This window comes from Pseudopodoces humilis, chromosome 4 (genome assembly GCF_049639895.1).
Source record: "Pseudopodoces humilis isolate 2021_Gansu_Grassland_sample_001 chromosome 4, ASM4963989v1, whole genome shotgun sequence".
Lineage (NCBI taxonomy): Eukaryota > Metazoa > Chordata > Aves > Passeriformes > Paridae > Pseudopodoces > Pseudopodoces humilis.
The window spans coordinates 24,931,825-24,954,514 of NC_142203.1; the positions used below are offsets into that span (position 1 = coordinate 24,931,825).

The 22,690-nt window shown below is 44.0% G+C and overlaps 1 protein-coding gene across 1 annotated transcript in view; it reads right to left on the reverse strand.

Moving 5' to 3' along the window:
* The window catches only part of SNX30 (sorting nexin family member 30), a 52,537-nt gene extending 39,997 nt beyond the window's left edge, over nt 1–12,540 (reverse strand). Inside the window, exon 1 of the mRNA XM_005530771.3 lies at nt 12,169–12,540. Coding sequence (XP_005530828.2) covers nt 12,169–12,540 — 372 coding nt within the window. The remainder of the gene's footprint in view (nt 1–12,168) is intronic.
* Nucleotides 12,541–22,690: the final 10,150 nt, after the last annotated feature.

Sequence of the window (22,690 nt, forward strand, 5' to 3'; positions counted from 1 at the left end):
AGGATTGAGGAGAAACAGAGAAGAAATAGGAGGGGAAGAGATAAGAGGGCTGGAAAGCACTGTAGTATCCTGGTAAATATTTCATTTAAACAAGAAAAAATACGCATACACTACTGGGTTCCCTCATACTCTCTTGTTTCAGATGAGTTGCATTAGCTTTCCTGACACAGACCAGCGAAGATTTAGAGAGAGCAAGTCAGCCTGACAAGGAATCACTGTACAAAGTAACAGAGGCCAGAGGCAAAGATACTTAGAGGGGAGAATTGATGTTTACATCTCATGCCTTGGAAAAGCTGGAGGAGCGTACTCTTGGAGAAGCTCTAAGAGTTAGTATATGCAGGTGCAATTTAAGTGATACCCCTCTACCACATTTGCTGATATACAAGACATCTTCCAGCAGAAAGGCATTTGCTCTCAAAGGGATAAAATAAACAAATTGCTTATCAGTTGGAAGAAAAAAAAAAACCAACAAAACAACAACCCTAAATCAAAATCCACACAGCATGACTGCTTCAGTCCCTGCTTTGGGGAGAAAAAGTGAGGAAAAGCAGTCACGCAGTATTTCCTCACAGGAAGAAAATTATCTATAGAGACTGATGGACTTGTATATTGGTTTTGCATGGTGGTGTTTCAGGCAGCAGGGGGGGGCCACAGAAGTGGTTTCTGTGAGAAGCTGCTGGTAGCTTCCACAGTGTCCAGCAGAGCCAGGCCCTGATGGCTCTGAAGCTGGACATGCTGCTGGCTAAAACTAGAGAGGTTGGTAATGCATCTGTGATAACATATTTAAGAAGAAAATCAAAGCAAAGGGCTCACAGTTTTTCTAGTCGGAGAAGAGGAGGAGGTGAGAAGATGTGAGGAAAACAACATGGAGACACCAAGGTCAGGGGCAGAGGAGGGGGAGGAGGTGCTCCAGGCACTGGAGCAGAGATTCCTCTGCAGGCCATGGCGAGACCATGGAGAAGCAGCTGTGCCCTGCAGCCCACGGGGATCCACGGGGGATGCAGAGATCCACCTGCAGCCCGCAGGAGAGGTGCCCATGCTGGAACATGTGGATGCCTGGAGGAGGCTGTGATCCAGCGGAAGATCTGTGGAGAGAGGGCCATTGTTCCGGGCTGGAGCTGCCTGTCCTTGGAGGACTGCATCCTGTGGAAGAAGTGACCCATGCCACAGCAGCTTTGGGAGAACTGAATGCCCATGGAAGGGTCTCATGTTTGCAACAGCTGCAGTATGGCTGCTGCTCCTGAGAGTGGAGCCATACTGGAGAAGTTCACAGAGAACTCTCTCCCATGGGAGGGACCCCACAGTCTCACATGGGAAGGATTCCTCTCCCTGAGCAGGGGAAGAAGATCTCATTGATGAACTGATCAAAACCTCAATTCCCTGTCTCCCTGCACTGTTGGTGGGAGGGAAGGAGCGGCTGGAGAGGAAAAACGGGTTTAAGGGCTTATTTTACTTCTTATTCTCTCTCTTCTTCTGATCCTTAGTCATAAATTTACTTTGCAACTTAAGTTGAGCCAGTTTTGCCCTTAAAGTGTTTTCTCCCTGTCCTTATCTCAACTCAGGAATCCTTCATTAATTTTTCTTTCTCTCCACTACCCAGCTGTGGAAAGGGAAGATGAGCTAACAGCTTTTGTGGGTGCCTGGCATTGGGCCAGTGTCAAACCACGACAACGTGAGATCTACAGACTAATCTATCTAGAGAAACACCTTTTAATTAATGTTGTAGGTTTATCACAATATAAAAGTTACATACATGGCTTCAAGTGAAGTGTACTGATCCAGGAGCAGGCTAGTCAGCAAACTGGAAGTCAGCATACAAATTATGAAAAGGTCAAGATGATCACTTGCAATAAAAAGCATTGATTAATAATGTCCATGGATTTTCTGGGCAACAATCCAAAACCCACAACTTCATCTCGTCAGTATTCAAAATTTTCACTCTATTTGCCTTATACTAGCACCTAAAAACCTAAAGCAAAAGTGACGGTTCTACCGTCATCAGAAAATCAGGAGTTTCTATTGTCCGGGTAGCCTGTCACCTAGGAAACCAATGCTTTTGCCATAGAGTTCGGTGAAAGTGCCTGCTGCTAACACCATCTGCATCATGGGGAGGAGCCTCCCCTGCCCCAAAGCAACACCTGTCTGCAGGGCATTCCTTGTCAAGGAACACAGAATCAGTCAAGCTTACTGGAAAAGAGGCAAACTATACAGAGAAACTTTAAGGTAGGGGAGCTTTTTCCGACCTTAATTCAGCGTGAAGTCAAAGCACAGATTGATAATCATGACAAAAGCATGTCTGTCAGTGCTGTAAGCCTCTCATCACTAGTCACTATAGACCAGTGCACTGGTAATACCATTGATCACTCCAAAACAGGAAATAAGGTTGTCACTCTCACAGTAGGGTCTGTTCTCCATAATTTGAGGCATGATCTAGAAGCAAGTTTATATTTTACATTCTCTATTTTTGCCACGTCTTTGCTCCCACACACGTGTGTAATAGTTATCTTCAACCAAGATACCTAAAATGACAAATCAGAAATCTTTAAGTCACTTCCAAAATAGTATCTTACCTACTGCGTATAGCTTCACAGAAGCAGGACTGTAGAAGCTTTGAATGTACTTTAAGACAATGATGCTCTTTAAAAGGAGTTATGCTTTCAGGACCACTCTGATCACAGCTCTTAGCTAAATTCTTTCCCTGCCTATTGTATGAAATTTGGATTATTGTCTCAATTTTCTGAACCATTTCAGCTAGTCCCACTGATGAGTACCACCAAAGTGCTTACTCTGATAGATACCTCTTGATTTCCGTGAAATATCTGGTGGAGAATCAACAATTTTAGTATTGTAACATCACCTACAGATGAAGGCGACATCTCTTTCCATCCCTTGACGCACCCAATTTATAAAGTACAATCTGTCCCATAAACTTATCTGTCAAAACACAGAAATCACAGAATAGATAATATTGGAAGGGATCACATTGGGTCATCTGACCCAACCTCCCTGCTCAACTTAGAGCATGTTGCACAGGATTGCACCCAGACAGTTCTTGAATATCTCTCATGAGTGAGACTACACAACCTCTCTGAACAGCCTGTTAGGTGATCCATCTCTTGCACAGTAAATTTCACCCTCATATTCAGCTGGAACTTGTGTATCAGTCTTCTCATTGGTCTTTGTCCTATTGTTTGGCACCATTGGGAGGAGGCTGGTTCATCTTCTTTACACCCTCCCTTCAGATACTCATGAACATTTGATGAGATCTTCTCAGCTCTCTTCTCAAGGCTGAAAAGCCCCAGATTCATCAGCCTTTCCTTACTAAGAGATGCTCCAGACTGTTAATCCTCTTTGTTGCCCTCTTCTGGACCTGCTTCAGGAGTTCTGTCTTTCTTGTACTGAGGACTGCAGAATTAGACACAGCATTCCAGGTGAGGTCTCACCAGGGCTGAGTAAAGGAGCAGGATCACCTCCCCTTAACCTGCTGGCACTGCTCCTCTTAATGCAGCCCAGGATGTCACAGGCCCTGGCCACCAGAGCACTGCTGGCTCATGGGGAGTTGCTGTCCAGCAGGATCCCAGCTCCTTTTCCACAGAGCTGCTTCCCAGCAGGTCACCCCCAGCCTGTGCTGGTGCCTGGGGCTGTTCCTCCCTGGGTGCAGGACCCTGCTTTTGCCTTTGCTGAATTTCAGAAGGTTCCTCTCTGCCCATGTCTCCAGCCTGTTGAGGTCCTTCTGAAGGGCTGCAGAGCCCTCTGGGGTATGGGCCACTCCTCCCAGCTTTATGTTGTCAGTGAAATTGCTGAGCAGGCCTCTGCCCCTTCACCCAAGTCATTGATGGGTAAGTTAAACAAGACTGGGCCCACTACTGAACCTTGGGGGACACCACTAGGGACAGGCCTCCAACTAGAGCCTGTGCCACTGATGATGATCTCTGGGGTCTGCTGTTTAGCCAGTTCTCAGTCCACCTCCATGTCCACTCATCCAGTCCACTCCCCCCGAGCTTGCCTATGAGCACATTCTAAGAGGCAGCGCTGGAAGCCTTGCTGAAGACAACATCCACTGTTCTCCCCTCATCCATCCAACAGGTAGCTGTTTCTTCACAGCAGGCAATCAGGTTGGTCAAGTATTTACCTTCAGTGAGTCCATGCTGACTACTCCTGATCACCTTCTTGTCCTCTCTGTGAATAAAGATGGCTACCAGAATTCATTATTCCATCACCTTTCCAGGAATTGAGGTGAGGCTGAGTAGATGGTAGTTCCCTCTGGGTCTACCCTTCTTGCCCTTTTTGAAGGCCATTTAAGCTGGACTGGCACTGGAAATGCTAACTCATTAAAATAATTGCAGCTTACTAGATGATTTTTTTTACCTTCAATTGGTAATTGCAGTAGTGCTACTAGCTACCTTGCTGTCAGTTATTGCCTGTAGTAACTGGAAAGAAACAGTTCCTCCTTGTTTTTCAATAATTCACAGAGTAATTTTGCACAGATTTTACTGCAGTGTTATAGATGTCATGGTGGAGTTCAGATCTTTTTTCACAATTAAATCCTAGTGATGCAAGCAGTGTTTCCCAGTCACAGGAACTTGGAAGTCAGCTCCACTGACACCCAGGCTCAGGCAGTCAACTCAGTCACAGCTCAGAGTCAGTACAACTCAGCATTTAAGATCTTGCTCATGGTCAGCAGAGAACAAGCCTCAGCAAAGCTATTTCTGAGAAATGCGCAAGATAAGATGCCATTTTTAACTGACTTATTAAAAGTCTCCCACAGACTGAAAGTACATGCAAATTACAATCTCAAATATGCATTTCAGGTGTGGCAAGTAGATTTTCTTGCAGTGGCACTAAATTCACTGCACCAAAAGATCTGCCTGCCTTGTCTCCTGACCTGCTTTACAGAGACCAGTCTCTCAACTCAGAGCAGGAGCAGACTGGCTCATGTGACAGCCAGACCATCTGTTTAAGATACAAGAGTACACCACAATGCTAGAAGACACCAGGACAACAGTTTGCACGTTAGTCTAGGAACTGAGGTCTCCCGGATAGGCGTGTCAATAGCAAACCTTCATTCTTTTATTCTCTGCCCATCCCAACTTCAATTACAAGGACATGCTGCCTGAATAACTGATAGTAGGAGGAGGTCCCCATACAACTATAATAACAGAACTTTGTTATCAAAGTGTTTATCCTTTCTATCCATGAATGAGCTCAGAAAGCATTCAGCTACTTGGGTAAGCTTAAGGCACTCCAGCACAGGCAGCCCTGAGGGTTCCTTCTGACCATCAAGCATAACTTTTTCCACCATGGCTGACAAGTTATTGCCAAGACTCATCCTTCTGAAACCTGTCTGAAGAACCGATGTACACTCTGAATATCTGTTTTCAATACCCTGTCTCATTATGTATGAAACAATCCTGTTGAAAAGATTAAGAAAGCTGTGCAACACTGAATTCAACCTCAAAGTATACACCCCTCCCTCCATTAAGTTCAAGTAAGAACCACAAAGTAATAATACTGTTATACAGTGGAAACTATGTTTAGCTTTACCAGGAGAGATTGAAAAAGTAATGGTACTAAGATAGTTATGCTGATGCAAGTGTTTGTTCCAACTTGCTAGCTATCCTTCATCTTGCTCAAAATAGAAGTGAATTGCCAATTCAAGAAACTCACTGTAGTTCTGTTTCACAGAGACTGCTGAGTTTCGCAAGAGTACTAGAGCATCTAAGGTGTTAAGTACCCTTTTCCATTTCTACAAGTGAAGGCAATTTGCAGTGAAGCACCAGTGTGCTTATGGTTTGCTTCTATACCATCAAACCTCAGAGTGGCTATAAGGAAAAAAAAGACAAGCACACCTTTTCAGTAGGATACTGTGGTACTACAAGTTTGAGAGATAAAATAGCTACAGAAAGTAGCTCTAGTTACCACTATAATGAAAAACAGGAAACTGAGTTCAGCCAGCAACTTGACTGTGGATAGAACGCTGATGACATGCTGAAAGCCATGCTAGGTTTAAGTAAGATCTTTTAATAAGAAGACTAGAAAAGAGCTGTCTGACATGCACATACAAAAGGCAACAGAAGAGACAGTAGCTTCTTTAAGCAAGATGACAACCAAGCTCAGCCTTTGAGAGCTGATGGCCTACTTAGGAAGCATGTGGCAGACAACTGCCTGCACCCAGAAGCTTTCTGGCCTAAGAAGCAAGGTTCACTCCTGTCTTCAAAAAGGACACAGGGAAATGCAGAACAGTCAGCTTCACTTCAATCCCTGGAAAAGGGTCAAGCAAATATCAGAAGCCACTTCTAAACACACAAAGCACATGGTGATGGTAAGTCAGCAAGGACTTAAGGGAATTCATGCTTAATCAACTCAATGCCTACCTGCTATGAAGATATCACCGGCAAGAGAGGAGCTTTAACACGGTTAATTTCAACTTTAAAGAGGCCTTTCAAAAAACTATCTCATAACACAATCCTAGACAATCTGATGTGGAACAAAATGGATAGCAAAACGGGCTGAAAACTGGCTGAACTGCCGAGCTCAAAGCATTGTGATCCCACAATGGTGCACATCAGCAGAATGTATTCGGGCCACTGCTGTTTTAACACCTTCATTAAGGACCTAAATGATGGAACAGGGTACATCCTCAGGAAGTGTACTGAGTGTACACACCTGTACAGAATGCTTGATCAGATGCTGTAATTCAGGAAGACCTCAACAGGCTGGAGAAATGGGCTGTGGGATACCTCAAAAAATTCAATATGAGGACGCAAAGCCCTGCATCCGCCAAGAGCAAGCCCATACAGCAGTGTGTGCTGGAGGCCAACTGATTGAAAAGCAGTTTGGCATAGGGAAAGAAAAAAAAAACCCTACAGACTGATGGAAAAGTTGACCAAGAGCCAACAACATGCCTCAAGGCAAAGAAGGCAAACAGCCTTAAGATAGTAATACTCAGGGAATCTTATCAATAAGGATAAATATTTGATTGAAGGGTGTACGGAAGGAAGTGACAGACTCTTTTTAGTGAAAATTTAAATACTGGAAGTTTCACTTAAACATGAGAAAGGTATTTTATTGTATGGATCACTGGATGCAGGAACAGGATGCCCAGAGAGCTGTTCAAAAAACAACTTCACAGCAACCTGGGCAGCCTTGTCTATCTGAGCCAACAGGTTGGACAAGACAATATGCAGAAGTGCCTTCTAGCCTCAACTTCCCCGTGACTGTCATTTTTACATCCCGTAGATAGGAACGGAGATCAACCCATCCATTGTTTCCCAAGTTCACCAACATCAGTTTGACTTTCTGCAGTCTTCAGTTTCTCCCACAAGTGAGAATTTACTCACAGCTTCCTTTAAGAACAATATATGGTGCCGGTCTAAGTTCTCATCTAGTCAGAGAAGAAAGAAGTTTGTAGAAGCTCAGGCACATCTATTTTAAGTTTTCAGATTATACTGCAAACTGGTTTCATCTGTGGGTGGATAAAGTCAAGAGCAATAATTATAAAATAGCAACCAAAGAGGCTGGAAGTAGAACTTCAGACTCACAGTGTATTTTTTGGAGTTGGAGAAATGCCAGGCTTCCTTTCAGAGTCAGTGCTATGTAACAGCACTCCAGCAAACACCAAGTATTTATATTTGATCAGGTGCTAATAAGAAGTCTGTGAATTCACCAGGGTGGTAACTTGGAAGCAGAGGAGCATGCAAACAATAGTTTTCGGTTTCCAGTAACCAGAAGTTTGCAGTAGGAGTTTTAAAGTCCATCTCCATGAACTAGCAAATTCAAGACAGGCAATCACTGCAAGCCTGGTATTCCATAGGTATGATATCCTGATATTCTACTCTGGTATCTGTTTGATATACTATCTGTAAAATAACCTTGAAGTTCCCATCAGCTGTATAGAGTTAACAGAGGCAAACACAAGGTATGCAGAGTTTCCAAGAAGAAAAGTGAGAAAGTTACAAGGAGCTGGCCACAAGTACAATAAGAGCAGTCAGAAATGTCTGAGAAAGCATAAGGGAGTCTGAGTCCTAGGACAGGTGGGATATTAAAGCTTTTGGAGTCCTCACCAAGAAACCAGTGATGTGAATCAATCACAATAAAATACTCTTTTCAGATAGCTGCCTGTCTCAAGGCAGACCATGGCAAGAATAGCCAACACCACCATGGCTAGGAAGACACTCTTAGACTATACAAGTCTAGAGGGACCACAGCTAGATGACAGCGGAACTATGCCATACAGAAAACTTCCTTTCTAACTCTGCACAGCCTAGCACTTCCAAATCTTAGCAGCAGCCTACTAAATCTGCACAGCCTTAGGAGGGCTGAATCCAAGTCTTCACACAGCAAAACATCATCTTCTCACCTCTGCTATAAACTTAGTAACCAATTAATGCTGCCTTTTCTCCTCATTGTCAAGGCATTCGTCCTGGTGCACAAAGCAGATTTGCTATTGAAAGTGACAAACTGGTGCACCGGAGTCAAGGAGTCATGTGCAAGCAGAACTTCCTTCTATTTTAAAAAGAAAAGGCAGAGAGAAATCCGGACACTTCCCCATTTGTCTTACCCTCCTCAGCAGTGGATCTGCTCTGAAAGCAAGATTTCAACTAGCTTGTATGGGTTCCAAAAGCTAAACCAGCAATGCCTCAGTTTTACAACTAACTCTACAACTAACCCTGCCATGCAACTTGAGGAATTGCTTTCTTCTGCATGTTTCTCCTCTCACCTGATGTTAAAAATAACTCAACCAAATAAAAGGAAAAAAACTCAAAACATGACAAACATGGTAGTACTCAGGTTCAGCTTTAGCTGTCTCCTCATCTGAAAGCTAGCAAGGGTGAAGGGAGAATAAAGTCAAAAACACTCATGGTGGTCAGGCATCAAGACAATTTTTCACACAATTAGACTTCAGGGGAACAGAAAGATCTTTACAGAAACACACGGCCAATATACAAATGCTTTAGAAACAAGAATCTACAGCTCAAGTGTTTCATGTTTCCTGCAGCATGACTGTGAAAGCCAAGTACTTAGCTAAAATGTCCTTTACATGTAAAAGATAAGATGCTGCCAAAAATCAAGGTATCCTGGTTCCTAAAACAATTGTCCACTACTTTAGATAACAGAAGTTCTGCAACACTCTCCTAAGATTTAGAAAACTCGAGACTAGTCTACTTAGATGGCCTCAGTAAACAGCATGAAATATTTTCTTTCCCTTTCCAATGACCTACTGCTCTAGTAGCATTACCCACTGTTCTTGAAAAGCAACCCAAGGTCCATGAGACTTTAAAGTTACACAGAATTTGAAGTACTAATTTATTCCCATAGTTGAATCAAAATCCAAAAGGAGACACACAGGCAGGTGTTCCTGTCCCCCAGGTTTCTCTGACTCAGGATAAAGTGGTGTTCTTACTCAATGGATTAAAAAAAAAGGTAAGAAAAGCATGCTTTAAAGAATACAAAGCAGTGATGGCAGAGGTTTAGCCACTTCTATGTTATACATCAGTGAAAATAAAAATTGAAGCACTTTATGAGCAGAAAACCTCCCTTTTACTTCTGAACTTTCTCCACTCAGAGGATTTCAGTTCTAGGTACTTGTAGCTTGCAGCAGATTTCAGGAAGTATTTGCTCAGAGAAAACACAAGGAACCCAGAAAAAGCAAATTACCCACTTCATGGTGATGGACTAGCTATTGTCACTAGCCCTCTTCCCAAAGGGATATCCTAGCCTGCCTATGGACAGCTGTCCTTATAGAATCTGACTCAAAGACACTTTGAAGCAGGAGACTTGGACCAAAATTTCTGCAGAACCAATCTCCACCAGACTCTCCCAAAAGGCCAGAGAGAAGATCAGAACAGCTCCTACTCAAGAATCAATAAATAACAAATGCAGAGCTTTAAGCCTAACTCAGACTTGAATGCTGACCTCCCTTTGTTACTCAGCTACTGAAGTTACTCAGCACTATTAGTTGATTAGAGAGCCAGTATCTCGAAAGATCAATAATCCACAATCAAAGAATAAGATTTTTAAGATTAACACTGGAAGTGTTCAAGGCCAGAACAGACAGAGCTCTGAGCAATCTGGTCTAGTGAGAGATGTCCCTGTCCACAGCATGGAGCTTTTGAGCTCCATCTTTGAGCTCCCTTCCAACCCAAACCATTCCATCATTCTGAGACTGAGACATACAAACCACGCAAAGAGTGGTTTTTCCTGTTTATCTCCACTTACCATACTCCCTCTGTAGACTACTCAGTGCAAGCATTGCCTTAAAGCTAGGAATACCTGTTTATTGAATTCTTTTTCTGAGGTAGGAAAGAGGTTACCACATTTCTCTTCTTGCCAGTGTGTGAAATACTATGCTGAAGAAGGGACATCCCATACACAGCAGAGCTGTTGATGTCTTTCCATCAAGAGGGTAAGACATATGCCTTTTTCTGCTAATTCAGCTGGAAGGGAAAAAAAAATTACATTCTCTTCCTACTGATATCCTTTTATTCTGCAACAATCATAGCCTAGTGCCATTTCCAGCTCAAGCACAGAACTGCTCTCAAGTCTAAACACCACTTACCACAGCCACTTTTGCTCTGCTTTTTAGAGTACTTCTATGCTGCAAAGTGCCTAGAACAGAATGGTACTACATACAGGGTACAGGAAGGTGAATTTAATTTCTGTTGCTTATGGAAAAACTGGGCAAGAACTTTCCTGCTTAGCTGACCACAGCCTGAAGCTAGAGTTATTTCTGTTACCAGGTTGTCAGGAATACTGATACACTTCTCAAAATCTCAAAGCACTAAAGCAGAGAGAAGCTTGCTTGCACTCCAAAAGCAACGAAGTTCTTTAATGCAATTGAGTTAAGACATTATAAGGTATGAGATACTCCTCAGAACACTGCCTCTCACCAGCTATACAGCAGCATGGACAAACCGTGCTAACAGCTGCAGCTCCCCAGCTGCAAGATTTGTGAAGGCAGCTGCCAATTTCTTTTGCTACAGGTTTGCCAGACAACTACCTAGTTACATGATTAAACCATCAATCAGACAGAAACATCCACAATTTCTACCCCTGACTTAGTTACATATACTTTCCTCAGCAGGTGATCAACTGACTAATTTGTTAGATGAAAGCCTAAGCTCCTGAAGAGCAGGTAAGCCTTGATTCCCATTAGAGCAACAGTGGGCAAATGTTCAGAAGAGGACTCCTTACATGGGCAGGAAGAAGTGCTGAATCCCTACATCACAGTTGCACACAACAAATGGTGAAATATGGAAGAGGCCAAGCTCAGTCTCCTGTAGCATGGGAGTGTATTGGGCCAGACACTGCTGACAACCTCAAGGCTTTTGGAGGTTAGGGGTTTCCATCCTACCCAGAAGCAGCTCCATATTCCCCAGGACAACAGCCACAGAAGAATCTCTTTCTTGCCACCAGGAGCTCAGTAACACCCTGTATACACAAACCAGCTCTGCCAGAACTGCTTTTGAGTCCACATCATCCCTTGCAGTTCTTCCTCCCAGGAAATCCTACCTTAAAAATTTCTGGAAGACTTATCTACAGAGATAACAAGTCCTTGCAAGCGTAGCTAATGGATCGCAGTGCAGTACTGCCATTACTGAATTATCACCACGGGGAAGGCACTTCACAGAGTTCACTAGTGTCCTGTGAACATGTGCCAGACCTAGGGAAGGGAAAACTGACACAGATCCGCCTGCAGAGTGCCCTGTCTGTGTTAGTGCTGGGAAGAAGTGAGCAGGAGTTCAGCCTGGAAAGGACAATCACAGACAATCTGATGTTAAGGACACAATGCCAACTCCAAGGCTTCCCCATAAGGGCTACAAGGACACAGCAGAGGAGCTGCAGCAATGCCTGAAAAATTCACACCTATCTGTAGACGGTATGAGCCACAGCAGATACAGTAAATAAAATACTGCCTCTCACAACCCTTCTGTGACAGCGCGGCTACCAGTGTCCCTCCAGAAAGGAACACGATGCCTTCTCCTCCACAGAGCCTATCTGGGCTCTTGCAATGGATGTCAGCAGCGCCTAGGGCTTCACCTCCCCACGGAGAGACGAAGCCGGGAAAAGGGATGTGTCAGGGAAACACACACACACAGTCTTTCTCCCCGCTCTCCTTCAACACCAGAGGTCCCTTCAAATGCCGCGTCCCCTTCCCCCGGGCCATACCTTGTCGGCGATGCTGCGGGGCAGGAGCAGGTCGGGGCTGGGGGTGAGCGCCGGCCCCATCTCCTCGCTGCTGGACGTGGCCAGGGGATGAGGCATCTCCCGCAGCGACTTGGGCCCGGAGGACGGGAGGGGCTTAGGGGCGCTCGCCGCGCCGCCCGACATCGCGCCGGGGCCGGGCAGCGACCGAGGCAAGGAGGGAGGGAGCAGAGGCCGCGCCGCCTCGGCGAGAAGCTGCGGGGCCGCGGCCGGAGCCTGCCCGCCACCGCCGCGATACGAGGAGGAGCAGGAGGCGGCGGCTGCGGCGACGACGGAGGAGGAGGAGCGAGCGCAGCACCCGCCTGCCCCTCCGCCCGCCCCTTTCCAAAGCGACATCCGCGCCACCTGCCGCCCCGCCCCGCCCGGCCCGGCCCGGCGGCGGCGGCAGAGATACCCCCCGCGGCAGCCAGAGGCGCCCGGGGCAAGCATCAGCACTCGAGGAGCCCCGGCTGGAGCGGGGGAAGCAGCGGAGCTGGCGGAGCCCCAGGCGGGCCCCGAGCCCGGGGAGGCACCCCGCCACCGAGCGGCCCCGACAGTGACTCCGGCGGTGTGGCCGCAGGCTGCCGAACGGCGGGTTAAGTGCCAGAAAAGCAATCCAGCTCCTCGATTTTTCCATGCTCGCCGACCTCAAACTACGCTCACGTTGGAAGGGGGATTTGTAAACGGGCAGGTTTTGGTGCAGGACCGACCCCAGCCGGGCTCAGGAGGGACAAGGCCCGGCCTCCGGGAGTCCCTCACGGTGGGAGTGCACCGCAGGCAGATACACTGAGAGATGTTTTGCACGCAAGGCCTGCATAGAAACATCCTTTCACTGATGCTATATGCCTGCTTTTGCCGCAGAAATCTCACGTTGAGAGATCTTGCCTAGAACGTTTCATTGTGCTGAAATGAGCTGAATGACATATCAGAACTTCTAGAAGTGATCCATGCAAATCTATCTAACAGCGTGGATCCCTTACAAAAATTCAGTGATCTATCCACATTTAACACCATGAAAAAAGTGTTCATGACGTCAGAATAACCAATAAATAGGAGAAAAATCATAGTCTGGTCTAAGATGCTTCCTGAGCAGGTAAAGCAGCTAAATCTGGCAGATAAATTACTTTTTTTTCCAAATAATTTGCTCAAATATAATTAGACATGATAGAATAACATGCTGCTGGGGAAAGTGATGTATGGCTATAAGACTATCACAGTCCCTTCCAGCTACAGGTAGGTACGTGACCAGATAAGATTCGGATTCTGTAAACATTCCACTTGTGTTTAAATTTTCCTGGGGAGTACAGACCATTGAAATCAAATGGGCAGCACTAATACCTAAAGCTAACCTGTACTAAGTTGTACAGGTGTCACTGCCAGGTGCCACACAGCAGGACAAGCATGAGAGCACAACACTGTGGATTGTCATTACAAAAATAAATGCTGTGTATCACAGGGAAAAAAAATATGGGGAAAAAGATCAATCCTTACTATAAATCTTACATAATGTTTGAACTCCAGCAGAGATCAAAAGTCCAAAGCAAGTGCCAGGCCCTAGTGAGAAAGTGGCTATGAAATAGTCCTTCATTACACTTCAGAAACAACAACGTATTTATCTGTCAGGAAAAGGAAGTAATACACATTAGTCAGCTTAAATACATGCATCCCAACCTTCTTTTAGACTATCCAAATCTTAAGTGGAAACTATTGTGATAAAGCAGCAGGCAGGTTTGTGTATCTGCCACACCGCTCAGGAATTGGTTCCCTTCCGTTTTGTGACAGTCTGTATCTCAGAGGTTTATGACTTAATGAGAGCTCTTCCTCTCTTTTCCCTTAAGCATCCTCACCCAGCTGTGTTTCCAGCTCAATCCTTTTCCAAAGGAAGCCTGTCAGGGACACCAACACCTTCTTACATTTGGAAACCTGGGTTATCCAAGAATCTTAGTTCCACAGAATCCTAGTTCTGTGCAAGTACAAATTACCTTCTACTCATTAAACCTTGGCTTATTGTTAGACCTTATCAGAATTCCTGTGTTCAATTGTGGGACTTCTATACAAGATGCTGTCAAACTGATCAAAGTTCTGAGGGGAGCACTGAGATGGTTGGTGACCATCTGCAAGCAGCAGCTGCAGGGTGAGGCTTTTTGAGCCTGGAGCAGATAGCTTCAAGGGCAATTAATTGCAACCTCCAGTATCCCAGAGAGAAGGGCTGGAAAAGATGGAAGCGGGCTTACCACAGCAGACCACAGCAGGAGGGCAACAGACAAAAGACATCAACTGAAACAGGAAATTCCTGATGGATGTTAGAAACAACATGTTTTCCCCCTGAAGATAAGTCAAGAGGCAGAGCAGGTTGCAAAGAGAGCTTGTGCAGTCCACCCTTGGAGATTCTCAAGATGATCTGGTGCAATCTCACATCTGACCCTCCTTTAAGCAAGAGATTGGGCCAGAGGTCTCCCTACATCCCTTCTAGCCTGAATGATTCAGTGCTGCTACAGAAGTCATTATGTCTGGTTTCTGAGGTTATGTAAGGTGACCTCTCAATTATCCTGATTATCCTGCATACAAGGATGAAGTTCCAAGCTCCAGAGATTCACTTGTCTAGTTTTCTGAGATAGGGCAATATATGCCTCTTTTTTATTAATTACAATTATCTGTGTTACCTGTTTCTCCTATGTCATCCATACTCATTTCATCCGGCATAGAATACTTAGAAGCATTTTTATATAACTAACTGGATCGGTATATGCAAAATGCAGGAATATTTGTGCACCTCTGAATACAAGTAAGTTGAAATCTCATTAGAAAAAGTTCAAGAAGACATTAATGGAAGAGCTCTTACCCAGGAAAATTACAAACCTGCTGATTATTATGGTGATATTCCTAAATTCTGGCTATGAAAATTATGTTAAATTTCAGAATTCCAACAGCATAGCATGCTGGAAAGTCAAGATGTTGACACTAAGTCAACACTTAAATACAATTTTAAAAAATGCTTTAAAAAAACCCAAAAAATGGACAGGGTAAGCAGTCTAACCCTAACTGTCTTAATGACTAATGACAGATGTCTCTTGTCCTCTGACTTTGGTGAGTACCAAATCTGCACAGATTTATACAGAGAGCAATCTAGGTTTAACAGTTGATACATATGTTAGGTAGAAAATACAATCTGTGATACTGAGAAACGAGAAGACCAAGTTGGATGGCGGTCTGAGTGACCTGGTCTAATGGAAGGTTCCCTGCCTATGACAGAGGGGTTTGAAACTGGATTATTTTTAAGGTCCCTTCCAACCCAAACTATTCTATGTTCTATTAGAAGAGTTCAAAATTCATAAATAGATTAAATTTACCTTAAATGTGTAATCTTAAAAATCTGTACAACTGTCTGGTCTTCACTGTATTCTCTGTAAGTTCATATTACGCACTAAGGTGAGCTTTTAGGTTCTTCTTTAGCTATAGGGGAAACCCATTTCTATTTTTTTTTAACATGGAAGATGACTCTATTATGTAGTTGATTTCAAGAACAGGAACTTCAAAAAGAAGATAGAACATTGAATCTGAAATTAGAGTTTGGAGCAAATTCTTGTACTTTGATTAGAGCTAGACACACAGTATGAACAGGGGTTGTAAAGAACTCCAACTCTATTGTGGAAGAAATGAAACAGAAAAGGAAAGGAAAGAAAAAAATACACGCCATGTATTGCATGTATGTATACATGCTGACTTCTTGTAGTAATTGTTTTCTACACGCAAGTAGGAACCTCTAAATGTGTCAGCATGTGTTTATCTGGCTCCAACAGCAGGCACAAGAGGTACTGCCAAAAACTGAGGAAGGAAAGTGTCTGTTTTCCTAATACCAGCAGTGAAATAAGTGTCTTAATTCTGCTAGGAAATTATGACTGAGTAAAACCATGGTTGTATATCCTTCTTCACTGTGATGGTTTAATTTTACCACCATAATATTTTCCTTGATGTTTCATTGATAATTTTCCTTTTGTTAAACATCGACCAAGCTAAAACTATTCTGCACATGAAACATGCAAGCAGAATAAAATACACAGTGAAAACCAAAATCAGTGTCAGGCTGAAAAGAGACTGTTATCCAATGTCCACATCTTAACCCAACTTGAAGAAACTGGCATGCTCTCCTAGCAAAATCATAACTATTATGTTTATATCATTTCAGCTCAGATGCATGATGAAACACAGAGGTGTAATATTAACTGGATAAGATGACAAATGTTCAGTTTGGGGATCAAGAATCTCACCAATTCAAGAAAGATATCACCAGTTTCACATGTTTTTTCCTGAAAAAAATAGTTCTGTCTCTGTATCAGTGAAAAGTCATCTAGGCTGCCTCTTAGGATTGTTTACCAGGATGAACAGGGAGAGGAATGATCCACAGATGATGTGCAGGAAAAGCGATTTACAGATTTAAGGACAGCACCTATCTAGCAGTGCTGTTCTGATTTGAGTGCCAGTTACAGCCAGTAATACCACCCAGGATGTTTTTATAATGGCAGATGGCTTTTTAAGTGCTCAGTGTGAGCCTGAGGGCTCTCAGTTGTCTCTTAACATTCTTTTTGTAATGCATCTTTATCTTATTGTCCAGATGAGACATAAAATAGCAACAGGGTTTACAATGACTATCAGGAGGCTAAGTTCATGTTGTATTTATTTACTAGACCAGACATGTAAAGCCCACCTGCTTTTCATCAAGTATTCTATTTAAAGATTAAATTCTAGGATTCTCAATAGCATACTCCAGACAGTACAAACAATAAGGTAGGCTTGAGGCCACAGATATACTGGCAGGCTTGGCTGGTTTGACCAGGTCAAGGGCAGTAAAGTTTTTTTTCCTGCTGTCAGCAGCCTCTCTCCCCTCAATTGCTTTGTCTTTTCCCCACTGTGCTTTACCTTGGCAAGGATAACTTGTGTCTGCCTGTACATAGGCACACATGAAACTACTGTAGAACAAGACCATTCTAGAAGATGTAAAAAAACCCAAACATCCAGCTGTCTTTTCAAAAAGGGTACTTCCTTACATATGCTATTAGAGCTCATGTCTTGTACTGCAGAGATTGGAGAGGGCAGGCTTGTAAAGTAATACATAAGCTTTTGCTGCATCAAAAGCCTTCAAAGCAGTCAAGTTTTATGAGGATGCCATAAACAGGATTGTGGGAACAAAGGACACTTGTGATACAAAGCAGAAGCCTTTGCTAAATGGCTGTTAAATGAAAAATCAAAAATCCAATCAAGGAGAAAGACTGTAACTATAGATACTGTATCTTTATACAATTGGATATGGAAATCCCAACCAATCTAAAATGTTTAAAGACTCTTCAAGATGCATTTTATTTGTTTGTGTGGGTTTTTTGTGACATACACAATAAATAGAGAAAGGGAGTGTTTAGGATGGATATGTATCAGTAGCACTGCCATATGGAAACAAAAACAGCACTCTGGAAGAACCTAAGGAGACATCATGCACATACTATTTTGACTTACGGGGAAAAGAACCCAACATGTAAATCACTATTCTACACTATTTTACCTCAGTCTGTAGTGACTAGAACTGCCCATGGTCATTCTGAAATCACAGAATCATAGAATCACAGAATCACTAGGTTGGGTGACCTTCAAATCATGAAGTCCAACCCATACCCTAACCACACCCTCAATTAAACCATGGGACTGAGTGCCACGTCTAGTCTTTTTTTAAACATACCCAGGGGTGGTGACTCCACCACCTCCCCGGGCAGACCATTCCAATACTTTATCAATCATTCTGTGAAAAGCTTTTTCCTAATATCCAACCTGTATTTCCCTTGGCACTGCTTAAGACAGTGTCCTCTCTTTCTGTCAGTTGCTCCCTGGAGAAAGAGACCAACCCCCACATGACTACAACCACCCTTAAGGAAGTTGTAGAGAGTGATGAGGTCACCTCTGAGTCTCCTTTTCTCCAGGCTAACAACCCCAGCTCCCTCAGTCGTTCCTCACAGGGCTTGTGTTCCAGGCCCCTCACCAGTCTCGTTGCCTCCTCTGGACTCGCTCAAGCATCTCAATATCCTTCCTGAACTGAGGGGCCAGAACTGGACACAGAACTCCAGCTGTGGCCTCACCAGTGCCCAGTACAGGAGAAGAATGACCTCTCTACTCCTGCTGGCCACACTATTCCTGATAAAGACCAGGATGCTGTTGGCCTTTTTGGCTACCAGGGCACACTGCTGGCTCATGTCCAGCCAGCTGTCACCAGCACCCCCAGGTCCCTTTCTGCCTGGGCAGTGTCCAGCCACAAAATCCCCAGCCTGTAGTGTTGCAGGGGGTTATTGTGGCCAAAGTGCAGGACTCAGCACTTGGACTCATTAAACTTCATCTTACTGGACTCCGCTCATCCATCCAACCATTTCAGGTTTCTCTGCAGAGCCCTCCTACCTTCCAATAGATTGACACACGCTCCCAGCTTAGTGTTGTCTGCAAATTTACTAATGAAGGACTCAACTCTCTCATCCATGTCATCAATAAAAATATTGAACAGAACTGGCCCCAGCACAGACCCCTGAGGGACACCACTGGTGCCCAGCCCCCAGCTGGATGCGTCACCGTTCACCACCACTCTCTGGGCCCGGCCATCCAGTCAGTTCCTAACCCAGCACAGAGTACTCCTGTCCAAGCTGTGGGCTGCCAGCTTCTCCAGGGGTGTGCTGTGGGAGTGCACTGTGCAGTGTCAAAGCCGTGCTGAAGTCCAAACAGACAACATCCACAGCCTTTCCTGCATCCACCAGGCAGGTCACCTGGTCATAAAAGGAGACCAGGTTGGTCAAACACAACCTACCTCTCCTAAACCCATGCTGGCTGGGTCTGATACAGTGGCCATACCGTGCTGTGTGATGGCACTCAGTATAAACTACTCCATTGCCTTACTGGGTACAGAGGTCAGGCTAACTATAATTACCAGGATTCCCTTACTACTCTTTTTGTGAATGGGTGTCACATTGGCCAGCTTCCAGTCATCTGGAACCTCACCAGTGAGCCAGGACTGTTGGTAAATGATGGAAAGCAGCTTCACAAGCTCATCTGCCAGCTCCCTCATCACCCTGGGATGGATCCCATCTGCTCCCATAGATTTATGAATATCCCAAGTGTCTCAGCAGTTCTCTGACTGCCTCCTCTGGGATAACATCCTTGTGATGTGCCTCGGGCAGACAAAGAGGTACTTTTAGATAAGCATTGTCCCACCCCAAACCCCTTGTGAAGGGCGGCCCAGGAGTTCTGATTGGGTTTGAGTCCCTGGGGGGTTTCTCTCTTGCTGTGTTTCTAGTGGTCCCTGACCCTGAACTCCACCCTCAAGGGTGGAGACCCTCAAGAGTTCTGTCTCTCAAAAACCCCTGCTTTGCCTCTGTTTGGGGCTCTCTGTTCTGGACCTGAGTTTGTTCCCATGCTGAATAAGTGGTTTCATGAACTGGGAGGCTGTCTCGTTGGTGTTCCATGCTGGTCCCCAGAACCCTGTGACTTCTCTGGATGAGATCCTGAAGTTGCAGACTGCAACATAACAGGGAGACCGTTCTGCTCCCTGACACCATCTACCAACCCAGGAGGACAGCTGTCCTGAAGACAAGCCATCTTCCCACTAAAGACTGAGGCAAAGAAGGCATTAAGCACCTCTGCCTTCTCCCCATCTGCAGTTACTAGGTTCCCTCCCACATCCAGTAGAGAATAAAGGTTGGTCTTAACCTTCCTTTTGCCATTAATATATTTGTAAAAATCTTTTTATTATCCTTCACATAAATTGCTAAATTAAGTTCAAACTGAGCTTTGGCCTCCCTAATTTTTTTCCTACATGCCCTAGCAACCCCTTTAAATACTTCCTGAGAGATCTGACCCTCCTTCCAAAGATGATACATCCTCTTTTTATACATCTCGCTACCCATCCAGGCTGGAAATCTGCCTCATCAACTCATCTTTCAGCACACAGGGACAGTCTCTTCCTGTGCCCTCAAGATCTTTGTTTTGAAGCATGCCCACCTTTCCTGGCCTTCTTTGTTTTTAAGGGCTGCTTCCCAAGGAACTCTCTGAATAAGTCTCCGAAATAGGCCAAAATCTGCCCTCTGGAAGTCCAGTGTAAAAGTCTTATTGGTGCTCCTCCTGATTTCACCAAATATTGACAATTATATCGTTTCATGATCACTGTGCCCCAAGTTGCCTCCAACTACCACATCACCCACCAGTCCATCTCTATTTGCAAACAACAGGTCTAACATACTCCCTCCCTTGGCAGGCTCACCAGCTGCAACAAAAAGTTGTCCTCCACACACTCTGAGAACTTCCTGGACTGCCTCTTTTCTGCTGTATTAAGTTCTCAGCAAATGTCTGGCAGGTCAAATTCATCTAGAAGAACAAGGGCTGGAGATCTGAAACATTCTCCAGCTGCTTATAGAATAAGTTGACCACCTCTTCTTCCTGGTTGGGTGGATAACAGACTTCCAGTAGGATGTCAGCCATGTTGGCCTTCCCCTTAATTCTTACCCATAGGCATTCAACTTCATTGTCATTAGTTTCAATGCCCATGGCATTGAAAGCCTCTCTAATATAAAGGGCCTCCCTTTATATACCTCTCTACCTCGCTTTCCTATCTCTTCTGAAGAGCTTGTAGCCATCCAGAACAGCCAGCACTCCAGCTATGTGAGTTGTCCCACCACATTTCCATGTTGCAGTTTATATTCATTCAGAATTATATGCAATTTAACACAGCTTTTGTTTATATAATGGGATACACAGCTCCTTCTACTCCAAGATGGTGACAACAGCCAGCCTAAAAAGCAGAATTTTATTGCCTGAAGGAAAAGCATGGCAAGATTTGTGATGCAGTGTTCAAGAAGAGCCTCCTTTTAAACTGAAGATTTTGTAATGGGTTTCCAAATGACAAGCTATAAATGCTTTATTTGACATTTTTTAATTTGCTTATGCTAAACAAGAAGGATTTTCAGGAAAGAGTATTCTGACACATCAGAGATTATACACCATTCCTTTAAAGGGTTACACTTCTTCCTGTTTATACATGGTATAACATGTTATATTGACGTGCAACTCCTCCCAAAGCAAAGGGATCATTTGATTTGAGGCATGACCATGCTTTTCTAGAGATGCTCAAAGTTACTACTGTGATCAACATTCACCACAGTTGTACAGAAATGAAGAATTAATAATTCCCAACTTTTCTTCACCTGAGTTTCCTTGCTGATGACTCTTCCTCCTTGCCCTTCTGTTTCTTCCTTCTCTATCTTCCTTTCTTGATCCCCAAACAAGGACCAATGTCCACTAATTAATTTGTCTTACCAGGGTTAACTGTGTAAAGAGGAGCACAACAGCTAGGCCTGTCTGCCTCTTTTAAAAACTGCAGCTTTTTAGAATCACTTACATCCTCAGTCCTGGAATGACATCACAAAGAATTGTACCAGGTAGCATCATTAGTTTGGACGCTGGGCTGCTCTTCACTCACCCTGCTTCTCAGCAGTTAACAGCTGCAAGCAAGGTGTCTAGAAAAAATGGTGAATCATCCAAGGGATAATTAAAAGGAGGAAAAAATTAGCACATATGGCATTTCTAAAGGCAGAATGAGAAATAACAAAATGAAACAAAACAAAAAACAATAAAAGAACAGAAATAGGAGGGCAGGTGCTCAGTCAGCTGTTAATGCAAAGAGAACAGTTGACAATAATACAAGTATGTGGGAATGGCAGCAGTGTTTACTTCCCACAGTATTAATCAACAAGGCTTGAAAGCAAAGAGAAAACTCCCTGAGATTGTCTGCTGGTTTGGGTACAGGCACACACACACCCCTACACAAATATACACACTCTCTCTCACGTACACACGCACACACTGTCTTTACCAGGAAAACAATCCAGGTAACTAAATTCTACATTTGAACATTACAAGTTTCCAGACACAAATTTGTTCAGTTTAACGAAAATCAAACACTTTGTGAGTCTTTGAAAAGTACAAATGGAAGAACAGACAGCATACTTGGTTAGAATATTGTCTATCTCATAGAATCCATGTGTATAATACTAAGGCACACTATTTTAAGACAAATTAATCCATTATTATAGATGTTGACAAGATCTATACAAGATCTATACACTCTCAAAAATGTAATTTATTTCTTCATGATCCAGTAAAGGTGGCTGCAGCAAATTTTAAGAAGTTGTTAATTGCCTTCAATATTTCTTCATATATGTGGTTGTCCAAGCTAATGAATTACTGTGACATTTAGCACCATATACAGCTTATGTGTGTTCTTACCAATATAAACAATTCCACTGTAACTAAATCAACAGTTTAGGCCTGAAGAGTAAGGAGGTTATGGACTTCTAGCATTTTAAGTAAGAGAAAGCAAATGAAATCAAATGCCCTGCAGCATACAGAAGGTTTGACTACCAGATCCCTTTATCACCCTTGCTGTACAGGTCATTTGCTCAGAAGTGCCTGTTACATACACCACCAA